The 16,235-nt window shown below is 39.7% G+C and overlaps 1 protein-coding gene across 25 annotated transcripts in view; it reads right to left on the reverse strand.

Annotated features, from left to right (window-relative positions):
- The window catches only part of CSNK1G1 (casein kinase 1 gamma 1), a 229,751-nt gene that overhangs the window by 84,793 nt on the left and 128,723 nt on the right, over positions 1 to 16,235 (reverse strand). For 20 of the 25 annotated variants that reach the window (XR_012415037.1, XR_012415035.1, XR_012415038.1 and 17 more), the window contains 2 exons: positions 16,139 to 16,179; positions 8,136 to 8,205 (listed from right to left, as the gene is read on the reverse strand). Coding sequence is in view for 16 of the 25 variants with exons in the window: in XM_073996019.1 (XP_073852120.1) it covers positions 8,136 to 8,205; positions 16,139 to 16,179 (111 nt within the window). In the remaining 9 variants the exon portion in view is untranslated. The remainder of the gene's footprint in view (positions 1 to 8,135; positions 8,206 to 16,138; positions 16,180 to 16,235) is intronic. The other 5 variants (XM_073996014.1, XM_073996022.1, XM_073996017.1 and 2 more) reach the window with 1 other exon arrangement.

The following is a 16,235-nucleotide window of genomic DNA, read 5'->3' on the forward strand; positions in this document are numbered from 1 at the left end:
TGAAAGGATAAAGAAAATGTGGTACATATACATAAGGAAATACTGTTCACCCATAAAAAAGAATGAAATTCATGCCTGTAATCCCAGCTCTCAGGGAGGCAGAGGCGGGAGGATAGTTTGAGCCCAGGAGTTTGGGACCTGACTGGGCAGTATAGCGAGACCCTGTGCTCCACAACAAGGAAAAAAAAAAAAAGAATGAAATTCTGTCATTTGCAGCAACACAGATGGAACTGGTGGCCTTTATGATAAGTGAAATAAGCTAGGCAGGGAAAGATAAATATCACATGTTCTTGCTCATGTGAAAACTTAAAAAGTTGATATATAGAATGATGGTTACCAGAGGCTGAGAACGTTTGGGTGTGTGGAAGATGAAGAGAGTTTGGTTAAGGGGTACAAACATACAATTAGAAGCAATAAATTCTAGTGTTGACAGCACAGCAGAGTGACTATAGTTAACAATAATTTATTGTATATTTCAAAATAGCCAGAAGAGCAAATTTGAAATGTTCTCAACACAAAGAAATGGTAAATGTTTGAGGTAATGCATATCTTAACCACCCTGACTTGATAATTACACATAGGTATACATGTATCAAAATATCACATACATCCCATAAATAGGTGTTATTATGTACCAATTTTAAAAATGAACTGCCGGCCAGGCGCGGTGGCTCAAGCCTGTAATCACAGCACTTTGGGAGGCCGAGACGGGCGGATCACGAGGCCAGGAGATCGAGACCATCCTGGCTAACCTGGTGAAACCCCGTCTCTACTAAAAAATACAAAAAAATAACCTAGCCGGCCGAAGTGGCGGGCGCCTGTAGTCCCAGCTACACGGGAGGCTGAGGCAGGAGAATGGCGTGAACCCGGGAGGCGGAGCTTGCAGTGAGCTGAGATCCGGACACTGCACTCCAGCCTGAGCGACAGAGCGAGACTCTGTCTCAAAAAAAAAAAAAAAAAAAAAAAAAAAAAATTGAACTGCTTTCTAGGTATTTAACAAGTTCATCGGCTTTCTCTGCCCATAAAATTTTGTTTTGACTACTGCATTGGTGAAGTTTCAATTATGGTCTTGTTAAGGCTAGACAGAGTGGTTCATGCCCAGCACTTTGGGCAGCCAAGGCGAGAGGATCACCTGGGGCCAAGAGTTCAAGACCAGCCTGGTCAAAATAATGAGACTCCGTCCCTACAAAAAACTAAAACTATCAGCCAGTTATGGTGTCATGCGCCTATAGTCCCAGCTACTTGGGAGGCTGAGGTAGGAGGATCACTAGAGCCCAAGAATTTGAGGCTGCAGCGAGCTAAAATTGCACCACCACACTCTAGCCTCAGAATCAGAGCAAGAAATCTGTTTCCTTAAAAAAAAAAAAGCGGGGGGTTAGGGAATCTTGTCATTTTTTAATTTGAGGATTAGCTTCTCCTTTATAAGAGAGTGAAAGCAGAAGAGTCACTAGATCACAATAGCTGCTGGAAAGCCCAGATATGGCAGCCCAGACTTAAAAATTTCAGGCTATGTCAGAGACCCCCATTTTCCTGTCATTTACTGCAAAGAATCCTATTTTCCTGACATTTACCTACCCTCTAAACCCTCAATCCTCTTTCATTTGCTCCTGTCTTTGCTGACTCATTCCCCTCCCTCTCTTTTTCCTCCCACTTCAACTGCATGCTTGCTTCTGGCTTATTCATCTTCTATTCAACTACCGAACATACACCAGGCTGTTGTCATGTGGTCAGCCCATACCTAGCTATGGAGTCATTCTCATACTGTCACTCTTCCTAATACAGATCTGTTTCGGCCACAGGCTCTTTCATATCTCTGCCCCAAACCTCTCATCCACCAAATCTTGTTCCTGTGTGCTAGAATACAAGCAAAAGTGAGAGCTATGCTGGACAACAGATTTGTGGACTGGGAAATTTTTTACTTGACAATGTATGTACCTTCCTAAGTAAAAGACCCTAAGGGAATACTGAAACCTAAAATAATTCCCATAATAAGAAAATGAAATTAAAACTTGCCTACGGTGACTATAATATAATTAACATAACAATGATTGAAGAAAATAAGAAAAATAGTTATAAGATTTTACAATTTGGTTTCTATAAGAAATGAAAAAATGATAGCTAACAGGAAGATAAAATGCTTATTCTCAGTTTCAAGGTTTTCACGGTCCCCTTTACTTTCTTGATTATCTTGGAGATATCAATTTTTAAGCATTAAGTCTTGAAAATACTGGTGGTAAAACGATAATCAACAAATGAAGCTTGAAAAGTGCAACCAGTCAGTAGAAAACAAAGTGGAATGGAAGGGAAAGAGTTAGCGGTCACACAAGGAAAAGCAGAGACAATGTGGAAGACCTCCAACCAGAACCACATTCACAATTATCCCGTGCTGTCATTTTTGTTCTACCTCTACATAATTAGAGAACTGGTATGAATTTCTAGATCAGGTGGTCAAGGTGAAACTGGGGTCCAAAAGGCCAAGATAATGATTAAGAGTTGGGCACTGAAGAAAATGGTCATAGTCCCAGGACAACAAAAAAGTGCCTATTTTTGGAAATTAATGTCTCAAGCTCTGGATATCACAGCAACAGGTATTCTTTAAATTCATAATCAATCATTTCTCCCAAATAATTTCATACATTTATTTTATAAGCAATGATTAATTCACCGAACAAACCTAAGTCACAAAGGGCTTTCTGTTTAAGTCTTCCTTGTCAGGAAATCCAAGTATTTTATAATTTATAGGACAGTAATGAACAATTACAGACAAAATACTAGTGAGTAAAAATACTAATTATGTTACTGTGGTCTTTGTGTGGCTTTGGCACAAAAGGTTGTTTATTTACAATGCTACAACATCACCTTGGTAATGAAAAGAGTGGCATATGTATGCTGGCTGCTCAAATATTAACTACCAATGAGTCATACTTGCAGCTGAGAACTTACTCTGAAAAAAATAGGGGGAAGAATGCTGTGCCTGTAAGTGAGAAACAACCTCTGGTGTTCATGCTCACATTTACAATGAGACATGGTGAAATCTTGTCTATTTTCTTGTCAATTGATCTTCTTTCAAAATAAATTTCCTTTTTTGACCATCACAATGAATATTTTCATTAATAACATTGGTAAAAATCTAAAAAGGCAAGCTTATTAAATCTTCCTAACTTCTTTCTGCCACTGAACTACTTACTGACTGCTTACTATGTGACAGAATGACATCACACTGGGCCTTAAGATACACTTGAGATACAAGGGTAAAGAAGACACAAGCCTTGTTTTCTTTTTTTCTTTTTCTTTTTTTTTTTTTTGAGACAGAGTCTCGCTCTGTCGCCCAGGCTGGAGTGCAGTGGCTGGATCTCAGCTCAATGAAAGCTCCGCCTCCCAGGTTTAGGCCATTCTCCTGCCTCAGCCTCCGGAGTAGCAGGGACTACAGGCGCCCACCACCTCCCCCGGCTAGTTTTTTGTATTTTTTAGTAGAGACGGGGTTTCACCATGTTAGCCAGGATGGTCTCGGTCTCCTGACCTCGTGATCCGCCCGTCTTGGCCTCCCAAAGTGCTGGAATTACAGGCTTGAGCCACCACGCCCGGCCAAGCCTTGTTTTCAAGGAGCTTATAATCTTATGGCGGGGAGTGGGAGAGAGTGGAACCAATATGCAATTACAATAAAAAAAAAGTCAATGCATAATCATCAATAGGATAATATAATCATGATTTAAAAAATATCCCAATGTTCTTCCTCATCTGGACTCTGGAAAAAATAAAATTAAAAATATGGCCAGGCACGGTGGCTCACGTCTGTAATCCCAGCACTTAGAGAGGCCAAGGCAGGTGGATCACAAGGTCAGGAGATCAAGACCATCCTGGCCAACATGGTGAAACCCCGTCTCTACTAAAAATACAAAAAAAACTAGCTGGGTGTGGTGGTGTGTGCCTATAATCCCAGCTACTTGGGAGGCTGAGACAGAAGAATTGCTTGAACCCGGGAGGCAAAGATTGTAGTGAGCCGAGATCGCGCCACTGCACTCCAGCCTGGCGACAGAGCGAGATTCTATTTCAAAAAATATATATATATATATACACACACACACACACATACACACACACACACCTGTATATAGATATAGACATCTATCTATCTCCATCCCAGTGAGGTAATAATGGGATAAAATAAAATGACATTTCAGAGGTTTAGGAGCTCAAAATCAATTCTATAACTATAAAGTTCAGAAAGCCTTGATTGATGGCAGTTATGTTTTTAAAAAAAGATTTATAGGTTTTAGCTGAGTACAATTCCATAAAAGCACAAAAGTCAACTATGTGAAATGGCTGCTAAAAAACTACTGTATGTGGTTATCACTTCATAATGTATATCAAAAATCATGCTGTACATCTTAAAATATACAATTTTTATCAATTCTACCTGAATAAAGCTGAGGGAAGAAAAAGAAAGTGTAATTAAAAGAAATGTGTCCAGATCAAGGAGGATAGTAATCCCACTGTCTCCATGTCTACAGTTACTTGTGCTATTTTAAGAGGCTCACTCAAGAGGAGCATCAAAAAACTAGCCATATTGAATATGTATGTGCCCATGCTTGCTAGTGGAGCACCGATACTGAAGTATCTGTGTAAACCATGTTATGTAAAAAGGTGGATACCTGGCTTAAAAGAAGACTTAGAGGTGGATGGTAGAGAGGACAATGTATAACAACTGTGACAAATGTCTCTCAGCTGGTAGAAAAAAAAAAAAAAAAAAAAAGCCCCAACGGTGTTTCATAGAAATAAAAAAAAGGCAAATTTGGCCAGGCGCGGTGGCTCATACCTATAATCCCAGCAATTTGAGAGGCCAAGATGGGTGGATCACGAGGTGAGGAGATCAAGACCATCCTGACTAACATGGTAAAAACCCGTCTCTATTAAAATAATACAAAAAATTGGCCAGGAGTGGTGGCTCACGCCTGTAATCCGAGCACTTTGGGAGGCCAACCAAGGCAGGAGGATCACGAGGTCAGGAGATCGAGACCATCCTGGCTAACACAGTGAAAACCTGTCTCTACTAAAAATACAAAAAAAAAAAAAAAAACTAGCTGGGCATGGTGGCGGGCGCCTGTAATCCCAGCTACTCGGAAGGCTGAGGCAGGAGAATGGCACGAACCTGGGAGGCGGGGCTTGCAGTGAGCCAAGATCATGCCACTGCACTCCAGCCTGATCGACAGAGTGAGACTCTGTCTCAAAAAAAAAAAAAAAAATTACCCGGGCATGGTGGCACATGCCTATAGCCCCACCTACTCGGGAGACTGAAGCAGGGGAATCACTTGAACCTGGAAGGCGGAAGTTGTAATGAGCCAAGATCGTGCCACTGCACTCCAGCCTGGTGACAGAGCAAGACTCCATCTAAATTTAAAAAAAATAATAATAATAATAAAATAAACAAATAAATGGCAAATTTGGGCCTAATATGAAGGACTTCAAATACATTGGACTTTCCCACATTAAATTAGCCTGAAGAGTGGTAAACTCTATGACTAGAAGAAAGTAGTCAAGCAGATTTAGATGACTATTAAGACAATCCTGAAAGCAATTCTTACACTAGGAGGTAGGGGTATCAAGGGGATTTGAAACAGATAACTAAAGCTCTTCCTATCTTGGAAAAGTCTGTAGCTACCTTGTTAGTTGCAGGCAAGGATATTAAGATGATGTCCACCACAGCTCTTTTAAGAGTAGTGGGTGATCTCAAGAAGCAGAATAGAGGCCAGTAATCACCACTGAACTGCATATAAGACCTAGAAGGCTTTGTGATCTTTACATGTTTGTTAGAAAAGGTACAGGGAGACAGACTAACAACGGCCAGCCTACCTGACTATGAGTCAACAGCTGGCCTAACCAGTACAACAGAGCCCTCCTATTCCCACTCATGACAATGATGGATGTATCCGTCTCAGAGATTCCAGTTTTTCCTTGCTGCTTAAGTGAAAGGCAATTTGTATAGTCACCTTTCCCTAATGCTCTCCCTATTTATTCCTTGTTTTAAGTGCACAGAGAATGCTAAAACTTCAAGGGCTTGCAATTTTCTGTATTTGGGGGGAGTACCAACCCAGCAGCACAGATGTTATTCCTACCCAACAAATTCATTAGATTTTTTGGCTCTATATTGAAAAGGGAAGATTGGTCTGATTTGGTGGATCTATTTGAAAGGGCTTACAGAGGAAATCCTGAAAACTGGCCTGTTCACTTCCCCACTTAAACTTCAAAGTTGGACTGGATTCCGCATGTTTTTACCCGACCCTTAGATTTATGAGACATACACAAACATGCTTATCATAAGTGGGCTGTGACAGTCTTTTCCCTAAAATTTATGAAACCTGGAATAACTTAACAACATTATGAAACCAGGAATATAAGAGGAACAACAATTAAAATGTAGTTCTGGGGCATCTGGGAAGATAAGCCTCAAGTTATGTATACATCCTGTGGTCTCAGTTGCCAGTCTTAAATCTTATGCCAAAAACACTCCAATCAATTAACAAATATATACTGAGAGGCTACTGTGAGCAAGAACTCATACTAAGTTCAGTGGAAGACAAGTCCATTGTGGGCTCTCTGGGTTATGACTATAGCTGATTATTGCTATAGTCAGGGTATAATAAAACTTGAATAACACACAATGACTCATATAATTCTAAATATTTTAGGAAGTAGAACTCAAATTCCTTCAGTAGTACCTTCAATAGGGTTACTTGAAATAGAAACCAACGGTATGATGGCTCATGCCTGTAATCCCAGCATTTTGGGAGGCTAAAGGCAGGAGGATCACTTGAGTCCAAGAGTTCAAGACCAACCTGGGCAACACGGCAAAACCCCATCTCTACTAAAAGTACAGAAAATTAGCCTGGTGTGGTGGTGCATGCCTACAGTCCCACCTACTCAGGAGGCTGAGGCAGGAGAACTGCTTGAGCCTAGGAGGTCAAGGCTGCAGTGAGCTGTGATCCTGCCACTGCACTCCAGCCTGGGCGATGGGAGTGAGACCCTGTAGAAAGAAAAGAAAAGGAAAGGAAAAAGGAAAAGGAAAGGAAAGGGGAAAAATGAAAAAAGGAAAAAGGAAAAAGGAAAGGAAAGGAGAAGAGGAGACCCTGTCATGAAAGAAAGAAAGAAAGAAAGAAAGAAAGAAAGAAAGAAAGAAAGAAAGAAAGAAAGAAAGAAAGAAAGAAAGAAAGAAAGAAAGAAAGAAAGAAAGAAAGAAAGAAGAGGGGAGGGGAGGAGAGAGGAGACGAGAAGAGAAGAGAGAAGAGAACAGAGAGGGAGGGAGGGAGGGAGGGAGGGAGGGAGGGAGGGAGGAAGGGAGGGAGGGAGGGAGGAAGGAAGGAAGGAAGGAAGGAAGGAAGGAAGGAAGGAAGGAAGGAAGGAAACCAAGCTTTAGTCATTCACAGAAAACCTGTCACAGTGAAGGGAGCATAAAGCAGAGGAAATTCTACTAATGTCAAATAGTGAAAATAGCTCTGAAAGATTTCATCTTCTGAGAGATTTGTCTCTACCGGTAAACGTTAGCAAAATATTTTTCTGGAAGCCAGTAAGATACTTGAGAAATCAGAGCTTTTAGGTAAAAAACAAACATTTTTTAAAGTGATTAACTTAATTTTTAAAAATTACCAAAGGTCATAGGTTATTGCAATCATATGGATAGCTCTTGCAAATTAATGAGAACAATGGATAAAATGACAGTGCTGTAGTATTTCAGAATGTATATTTTAGTATGTCTTTAAAACAGATAAACCACCTCAATGCGGTAAAGTATATTTTGCAAATTACCAACATTTCCTCCTTTCTTTTGGTATAAGTAAAGAAATGAAAAGAGAATGAACTACTGAAAAGCAAATCCTTCACACTATGTGTATTTGACAAGTGGAAAGCATCTGCAGGTTGGTCTGTGGGCACAGTCATAGCAACACAGTTCCCCTGTCAACTCAACTCCAGGAACCAGAGAGCAAGTAGCTTTGTGTCTGACTATGTTTATTTACCTATCTGGCAAGCAGGGGAGACAGATGGTTTGGTAAAAAGGGTAAACCAGACAAAAAAATTTGTATATTTTAGGGCTTCCAGCTAAGCTACATGCTAAGTAAGTGGAGAAGAAAGACTTGACTTACCTGCACTGCCAAGCTGTTTATAAAATCTGTACTCTAAATGAAGCTGTGGAGCACGTGATTTTATTGGTTCCTGAAATCCAAAAAGAAAAACTGATCAGATTTCAACAAATGGGATTTTTCCATTCTTAAAGTTTTGGAGTAAACAACGGTTAAGATCACCTAATGTTTTAGAGATGATATCCATATATGAGAGCCTTTTCTAACCACAATTTGTCTTAGACAGTACAGTTAAGAGAAGATGAAGGTGAATTACATACAACTCCTTCCATGGATAGTTAAATAAAAATAGACTTTGCATGAGCTATCATTCAAGGATACCTTTCTTGCAATGAAATATTCTCCTGATATGTATTTTCCCAGGAAACTTGATGCCAAACCTTTAAACAAAAAAAATACCAGAATGTATTTCCTGCTTGTTTTGTTCTGAATTTTTGGGAGGTTCACAGTTTTATTATTTTTAGAAAAATAATGCATGCTCAGAAGAAAATTCCAATATACAAAAATTAGAAAGCAAAAATCATCTGTGATCCTGCCACTTTAAAGAGAGGCACTATTAACATTTTAGTGAATGCCTTTCTAAGTATTTATCTATATATGTATTTATATATAATATAGACTGATGAACTTAATTTTATATAAGTGAGATTATAATATATTTGCTGTTCATTAATGTGCTGTTGAATTCAACAATGTAGTAACATTTTCCCATGGCAGTAAATAAACGTGCATAATGTCTTGTTTTTTTTTTAAAGACAGGGTCTCACGCACTGCAGTCGAAACCTCCCAGGTTCAAGTCATCCTCCTATCTCAGCCTCCCGAGCGGCTGGGACCACAAGTGTGTGCCATCACTCACAGCTAATTTTTATTTTTTTGTAGAGATAGGATCTTACTATGTTGCCCAGGCTGGTCCCAAATTCCTGGGCTCAAGCAATCCTCCCACTTCCGCCACCCAAAGTGCTGTGGGATTATAGGCATAAGCCACTGCACCTGGCTTATATTATTTTTAATGGTTTAAGTATTGCCCTGTATGTGCACATGTATTTTGTATTTACGTATGTATGTATACACACCCCATAATTTTTGGACATGTGAACTCTTTTCACTTTCCAATATTATGAACAATGCTTTTAGGAACATGCTTATATATATTTCTTTTTAAACTGTTGAGAATTAAAGATTGTAAATAGAATTAAAATATGTAACTTCAATCAATGTGGTGTTCAAGTTTCCAAAAATTGAGTTTTCTAAAAACCTCAGAGATAAAGCAGCCAAACAACCACACTTTGCTCTATACCAATTGAGCAACTGGCTGGTTGATTATTCTAAACTGAGAGTGTACTGGGCAACTGGCTAACAAGAAAACCAAACATTACCCTAAACACATTATAATCTCTCTTTAAAAGCTCAACAGTAGCTGACATGGTGGCTCATGTCTGCAATCCCAGTACTTTCAGAGGCTGAGACAGGAGGATCACTCAATACCAGGAGTTTGAGACCAGCCTGGGCAACACAGCAAAACCTCATCTTTACAAATAAACAAATAAAATAGGACAGGCATGGTGGCTCATGCCTGTGATCCCAGCACTTTGGGAGGCTGAGGCAGGAGAACTGCTTGAGTCCAGGAGTTCGAGACCAGCCTGGGCAACATAGGGAGACCCTGTCTCTACCAAAAATTTAAAAATTAGCCTGGTAGGATGGTACACTCCTGTAGTCCCAGCTACTCAGGAAGATGAAGTGGGAGGACTGCTTGAGTCCCACAGATCAAGACTGCAGGGAGCTGTGATTGTGCCACTGTACTCCAGCCTGGGCGACAGAGTGAGACCTTGTCTCAGTCAATCGATAAATAAAATAAAGTTCAACATCTGCACACCCATTAGGATGGCTATCATCAAAAACAGAAAATAACAAGTGTTGACGAGGATGTGGAGAAACTGGAATCCTTGTGCACTGCTGATGGGAATGCAAAATGGTGTAGTGACTGCTCGGGAAAATGGTATGGCAATTTTTCAAAAAATTAAACACAGAATCATTATGATTCACAATTCTCTTTCTGGATAGATGCTCCAAAGAAGTGGAAGCAGGAATTCAGATTTATTTTTACATGCATGTTCACAGCATTATTATTCACAATAACTAACAGGTGGAAGCAACCTAAGTGTGTATGATTGGACGAACGGATAAACAAAATTGGGTATATACATATGGTGAAGTATTATTCAACCTTAAAAAGGAAATTCCAACACATGCTACAACATGGGCAAACCTTGAGGACATTATGCTCAGTGAAATAAGCCAGTTATAAAGGACAAATATTGCATGAGTCCACTTAATATTAAGTACCTAGTAGCCAGGTGCAGTGGCTCACGCCTGTAATCCTAGCACTTTGGGAGGCTGAGACGGATGGACTGCCTGAGCTCAGGAGTTTGAGACCAGCCTAGGCAACGCAGTGAAACTCCGCCTCTACTAAAATACAAAAAATTAGCCAGGAGTGTCAGCATGCACCTGTAGTCCCAGCTACTCAGCAGGCTGAGGCAGGAGAATTGCTTGAACCCGGGGGGTGGAGGTTGCAGTTAGCCTAGATCGTACCACTGCACTCCAGCCTGGGCGACAGAGCAAGACTCCATCTCCAAAAAAGCAAACAACACAAAAAAAATTAAGTATCTAGTGTAGTCAAATTCATAGAGACAGACAGAATGGTGGTTGCCAAGGGGTTGGGGGGAGGGGAGTGTTTAACAGATAGGAAATTTCAGTTAGGGAAGATGAAAAAGTTCTGGAGATGGATGGTGATGATGGTTGTACACCAATATAAATGTACTTAATGCCACTGAACTTTTTTTTTTTTTTTTTTTGAGATGGAGTTTCACTCTTGTTGCCCAGGCTAGACTGTAATGGCATGATATTGGCTCATCACAACCTCCGCCTCCTGGGTTCAGCAATTTTCCTGCCTCAGCCTCCCAAGTAGCTGGGATTACAGGCATGTGCCACCACGCCTGGCTAATTTTTGTATTTTTAGTGGAGATGGGGTTTCTCCATGTTGGTCAGGCTGGTATCAAACCCCTGACCTCAGGTGATCCACCCGCCTCAGCCTCCCAAAGTGCTGGGATTACAGGCATAAGCCACTGCACCTGGCCAATGCCACTGAACTTTAAAAAATTGTTATAATGGTAAATTCTGGTTATTACCTGTTATTAGATAATATTATTTTCTCCTATTCCTTTCCATGGGTTGCCCTTTTTAAAATTCTGTTGACAGTATGCAAAAGTTTTAAATTTTGCTGAAGTCCAACTTAGCTAGCTTCTTTTTTTGTTGTCTGTGATTTTGGTGTCATATCCAAGAAATCACTGCCAAATTCAATGTCATGAAGCTTTTCTCATATGTATTCTGGTAAAAATATTATAGTTTCAATCTTATATTTAGGTCTTTGATCCACTCTGAATTGTTGAATACAATGTAAAGTAAGAATCCAACTTCACTGTTACGTGGGTATCCAGTTTTTCTAGCCTCATTTGTTGAAAAGACTGTCCTTTCCTCCACTGAGTGGTTATTTGTCCTTTTTTTTTTTTTTTTTCTTTTGAGATGGAGTCTTACTCTGTCACCCAGGCTGGAGTGCAATGGCACAATCTCAGCTCACTGCAACCTCCACCTCCCGGGTTCAAGCAATTCTTCTGCCTCAGCCTCCCAAGTAGCTGGGACTACAGACGCATGCCACCACACTCGGCTAATTTTGTATTTTTAGTAGAGACGAGATTTTACCATAGTGGCCAGGCTGGTCTCAAACTCCCGACCTCGTGATCCACCCACTGCAGCCTCCCAAAGTGCTGAGATTATAGGTGTGAGCCCCTGTGCCCAGCCTATTTGTCTTATGTTTAAGACAGACTCCAAGGAAGGAGATTCCATAACTTCTCTCAATAATTCATGCTGATGTTGAACAAGTTTCATGGTTTGGAACACTTTTATATTATACTCAAATCTCACTACTGAAACTTAAGCCTATTTTTCTTAAGTCCTCAGCAAAAAAATAAAAAAAACTCCTCAATAACCTCAAATACTATTAAGTAGCTCTCTTCAAATAACAAAACAATCCAATGATTTCCTAGACTTTCTTTCCTCAGGCAAAGTAATTTCAAATTCCTTTCACCTTTCCTCATAGGTCCTAGCTTTTAATTCTTTGATCATCTTTGAAGGCTCTTTCCTGAATCCATTTGAAGTTTTCTGCATTTTTCTTAAGATATAGAATCCATTAACCAAAGAATTCAGAAGTTTCTCTGAAGTTGTCTAGTCTATCCCTCTGCTTCTAGGAAGATTTTATCTAAATCAATTCAGGCCAGACTGGAATGTTCGTATCTGTAGGAAGCGCTTTGAAGAAAGAACTCATACCCTTCTTTGAGTATAAAATCAGCAATCGTTAGAGTTGGACTTCAAGTGTCTCAAGACTTTTAGTCAAAAGAAAAGTACATGGCCGGGCACGGTGGCTCACGCCTGTAATCCCAGCACTTTGGGATGCTGGGGTGGGCGAATCACGAGGTCAGGAGATCGAGACCATCCTGGCCAACATGGTGAAACCCCATCTCTACTAAAAATACAAAAATTAGCTGGGCATGGTGGTGCATGCCTGTAATCCCAGCTACTCAGGAGGCTGAGGCAAGAGAATCGCTTGAACCAGGGGAGTTGGAGGTTGCAGTGAGCCGAGATCGTGCCACTGCACTCCAGCCTGGTGACTCAGCAAGATTCCATCTCAAAAAAAAGAAAAAAAAAAAGAAAAAGAAAAGTACATAAGACTAATTATATTGTAGAGTCCCTCTCCTATTTCTCTCTTCAGATAGAGAGGTATCATATCACTCTTATGTCTCAATTTGGTTGCAGATCTTCCACTGAATCACTATCAAAGCAGCCAGGTATAGAATTTTTCCATTAGCAAAGTAACTAAGAATTCACAAGGAACCAAACAGAAACAGGGATGACAAATCAACATGGAACTAGAAGTTGATCAAAACACTAGAAAAGCGACTATTCTTTCCAGAGAAATCACTTTTGGATTCTGACAAACCACAGAGGCAATGAATTTTAAAAACCACAGATCCTTCCTCAAATATTATACTCTCAATCTTCATGCTGGAAAGCATAATAGAGCAGCTAAGCTAGTAAATTAAAAATGCAAAATTCCATAGAGTTCAAGGGTTGAAAGGCATACACATCATATATTCAGACATGAGGGTCTTATTATGAAGACTGAGAGAATTACACACTTCAGCCAACTCCTTAGCACATGGCCATAGCCTGCTCAGCCAATTGGGCTTCAAGGTGCTTTTCTGGAAGCACTATAAGTAGAAGGCACTGCAAAACTCAGTCTACAGATTGCAGAAGGCAGCAATATTAGCAGCACAGAGAGATTTTTTAAAAACCCAATTGTTAGAAAACCTCTGTTAAAAAGAACCCTTAGAAATGTGGGTGATGGATAAAGGAGGGGCTCATTACACTATTTTGTTTACTTTGTGTATGATTTTTTTTAAAGGTTTTTAGAAATCTAAGAAAAAAGAGTCCACAATGAAGATCCAAACAAAGTACAACTGAAACAGCAGCAGCAGAGCTTCCCTGCATTTCTGTGCCAGATGCTGATTACATTTCCGTGCCAGATGCTGATTACATTTCCATAGAGGCTGTGCATTTGGCAGAATATTTGCCACAGTTATTCTGGAAAACACATGCCTGCCTAAAATCCTAAACAAACAGCAGACAGCTACCTTATAGGAGTATAGTGCTTAAGGCAAATTTACCATTACAATCCAAAGAGCTCAATTACTGCCTTCATATTTCCCTTTGAAGAACAGAAGCCCAAAAGGAAGAGAGAAAGCCTGTAGACAAAATTGTTATCCTCTAAAATGCCTTTCAGACTGATCTGAAAGAGAAATGCAGTACTGAGTCACACCATACTAGATTGCAAGAGTTCCATTTTTAGCTTTAAATAGTGGCCATACAAAGCAAAATAAAAGTTTTTAAAAAGGAAAGTGAAATGTAACGATCAATCATGTCAACAATATGTTATGTAAGCTTATCTATAAAGGTTGATTGGTACAACCTGGCAGAAGAAATCAAGATGAAAGAAGTGTCCCTAACAGAAAGCCTAACAAATACGTAGTAACACGGCAAATTTTTTAAGTGTTTTAGGAAGTGCTTCGTTCTCTTAGTAGTCCCAAAAAATCAGAGATTATTCCAACTTATCAGAATAATAGAACAGAAAAAGTAAAAAAAGCCAGTGTACTAGAGAACACTTTAATAGAATAACCAAATTCCTATAAATTAAAAAAATGTGGTTAATCCTATTTTTTTGAGACAGGGTATCTGTCACCCAGGCTGAGTGCACAGGTGCAAGCAATCTCGGCTCACTGCAGTCTCAACTTCCTGGGCTCAGGTTGTTCTCCCACATTAGCCTCCAAAGTAGCAGGGACTACACGTGTGTGCCAGCATACCTGACGAATTTTTTGTATTTTTTGTAGAGACAGTGTTTCGCCTTGTTGCCCAGGCTGGTCTGAACTTCTGGGCTCAAGCGATCTGCCTGTCTTGGCTTCCTAAAGTGGATTACAGGCATGAGCCACTGCGTCTGGCCGGTTAATCCTCTAATATTCAATCTATGAGGATATTTGACCTGCATTGTTAACATGTATTACCTCTCTTCCTGCTCCCATCTATCCAACAAGAGTTCCAAGTCAAAATACAAAAAGAAAACACTTGGTTTCCTAGAAGTTACCTGCTGCTCTAAGCCCTGCTCCCTGTCCACCCACCCCTTTGTAGAGAAACAAATCTGATAACTGTCAGTTCCTCACAAGACAACCCTACCTCCTCCACAAGCAAGCTGGATGAGAAGAATGACCAATCACAGAACAAGTGTGGATGTGGTAAGTGCAATTAATTAGAAAAGAATAACAATGCCAGGCGTGGTGGCTCACACCTGTAATCCCAGTACTTTGGGAGGCCAAGCTGGATGGATCACCTGAGCTCAGGAGTTCGAGACCAACTGGGCAACATGATGAAACACTGTCTCTACAAAAAATACAAAACTTAGCCAGGTGTGGTGGTGCACACCTGCAGTCCCAGCCTCTTAGGAGGCAGACTGAGGTGGAAGGATCGCTTGAGCCCAGGAGGCAGAGGTTGCAGTGAGCCAAGATCACATCACTGCACTCCAGCCTGGGCAACAGCGTGAGACCCTGTCTCTAAAAAGTAAATAAAAAGAAAGAAAAGAAAAGAATTGCATAGATTTCCTTCAACCATTAACTCCTCTAGCTTCCAACTAATAAAACAAAGCTACCTGTAAATCCTGGGATACCTACTATGAGGACAAACACAGAGTTTCAGTGAAACTAGTCATATGAAACATTTCACATGAAAAAATGGTTTTGTTATCCACCTTAAATATAAGACAAAGAATTCTGTCTTTTAAAATTATTATTCCTCACAAATAATAAAATTATTACTTCTCTTTTTCAATAGGATATCATTTTCAATGACTAGTTTAATTATTCACAAGGTTAGTATTAATATACCAATTGACTCCTTTGCTTCTAATTTGACCATATGGTATATTTTTCATGCTTGACAGATTTTTAAGGCCATGATTAGATGATCAGTTATGATTTTCTTCTAAGTACAAAAAATAAATCAGTTTAGAGAAAAAAACAGTAAAATTTTTAAATGATTTTATCTTTTTAATTAAGATACCTCTGTGAAAGATTAAGTTCACAGAATTACTAGTTCTTCCAGCTTTTTTTAATCAACTAATTTTTGAGTCATCATTGCTAACACTAAAGTTAGTATCATTTAATTATATAGTGTTATATAGTATACAGTGATTCATCACTGTAACACTATCATTGAAGAAAAATGTGGGATCATATATTAAAAAAAACCATTAGCATTTTCGTGAATGAATGCTTAAAACTATTTCCTATAAGAAGATATAAGCAATGGGAGCACCAAAACATTAATTACCACAAACAGATTCTACTCACCAGTTTGATTGCTACATATTCATTGGTGTAGAGATTTTTACCTAAGGGGAAAGCAGAATGTATACGTTTTAGTGACATTTATTCCGGGAAAGGCAAA

This window comes from Macaca fascicularis, chromosome 7 (assembly GCF_037993035.2).
Source record: "Macaca fascicularis isolate 582-1 chromosome 7, T2T-MFA8v1.1".
In the NCBI taxonomy this organism is placed as follows: domain Eukaryota; kingdom Metazoa; phylum Chordata; class Mammalia; order Primates; family Cercopithecidae; genus Macaca; species Macaca fascicularis.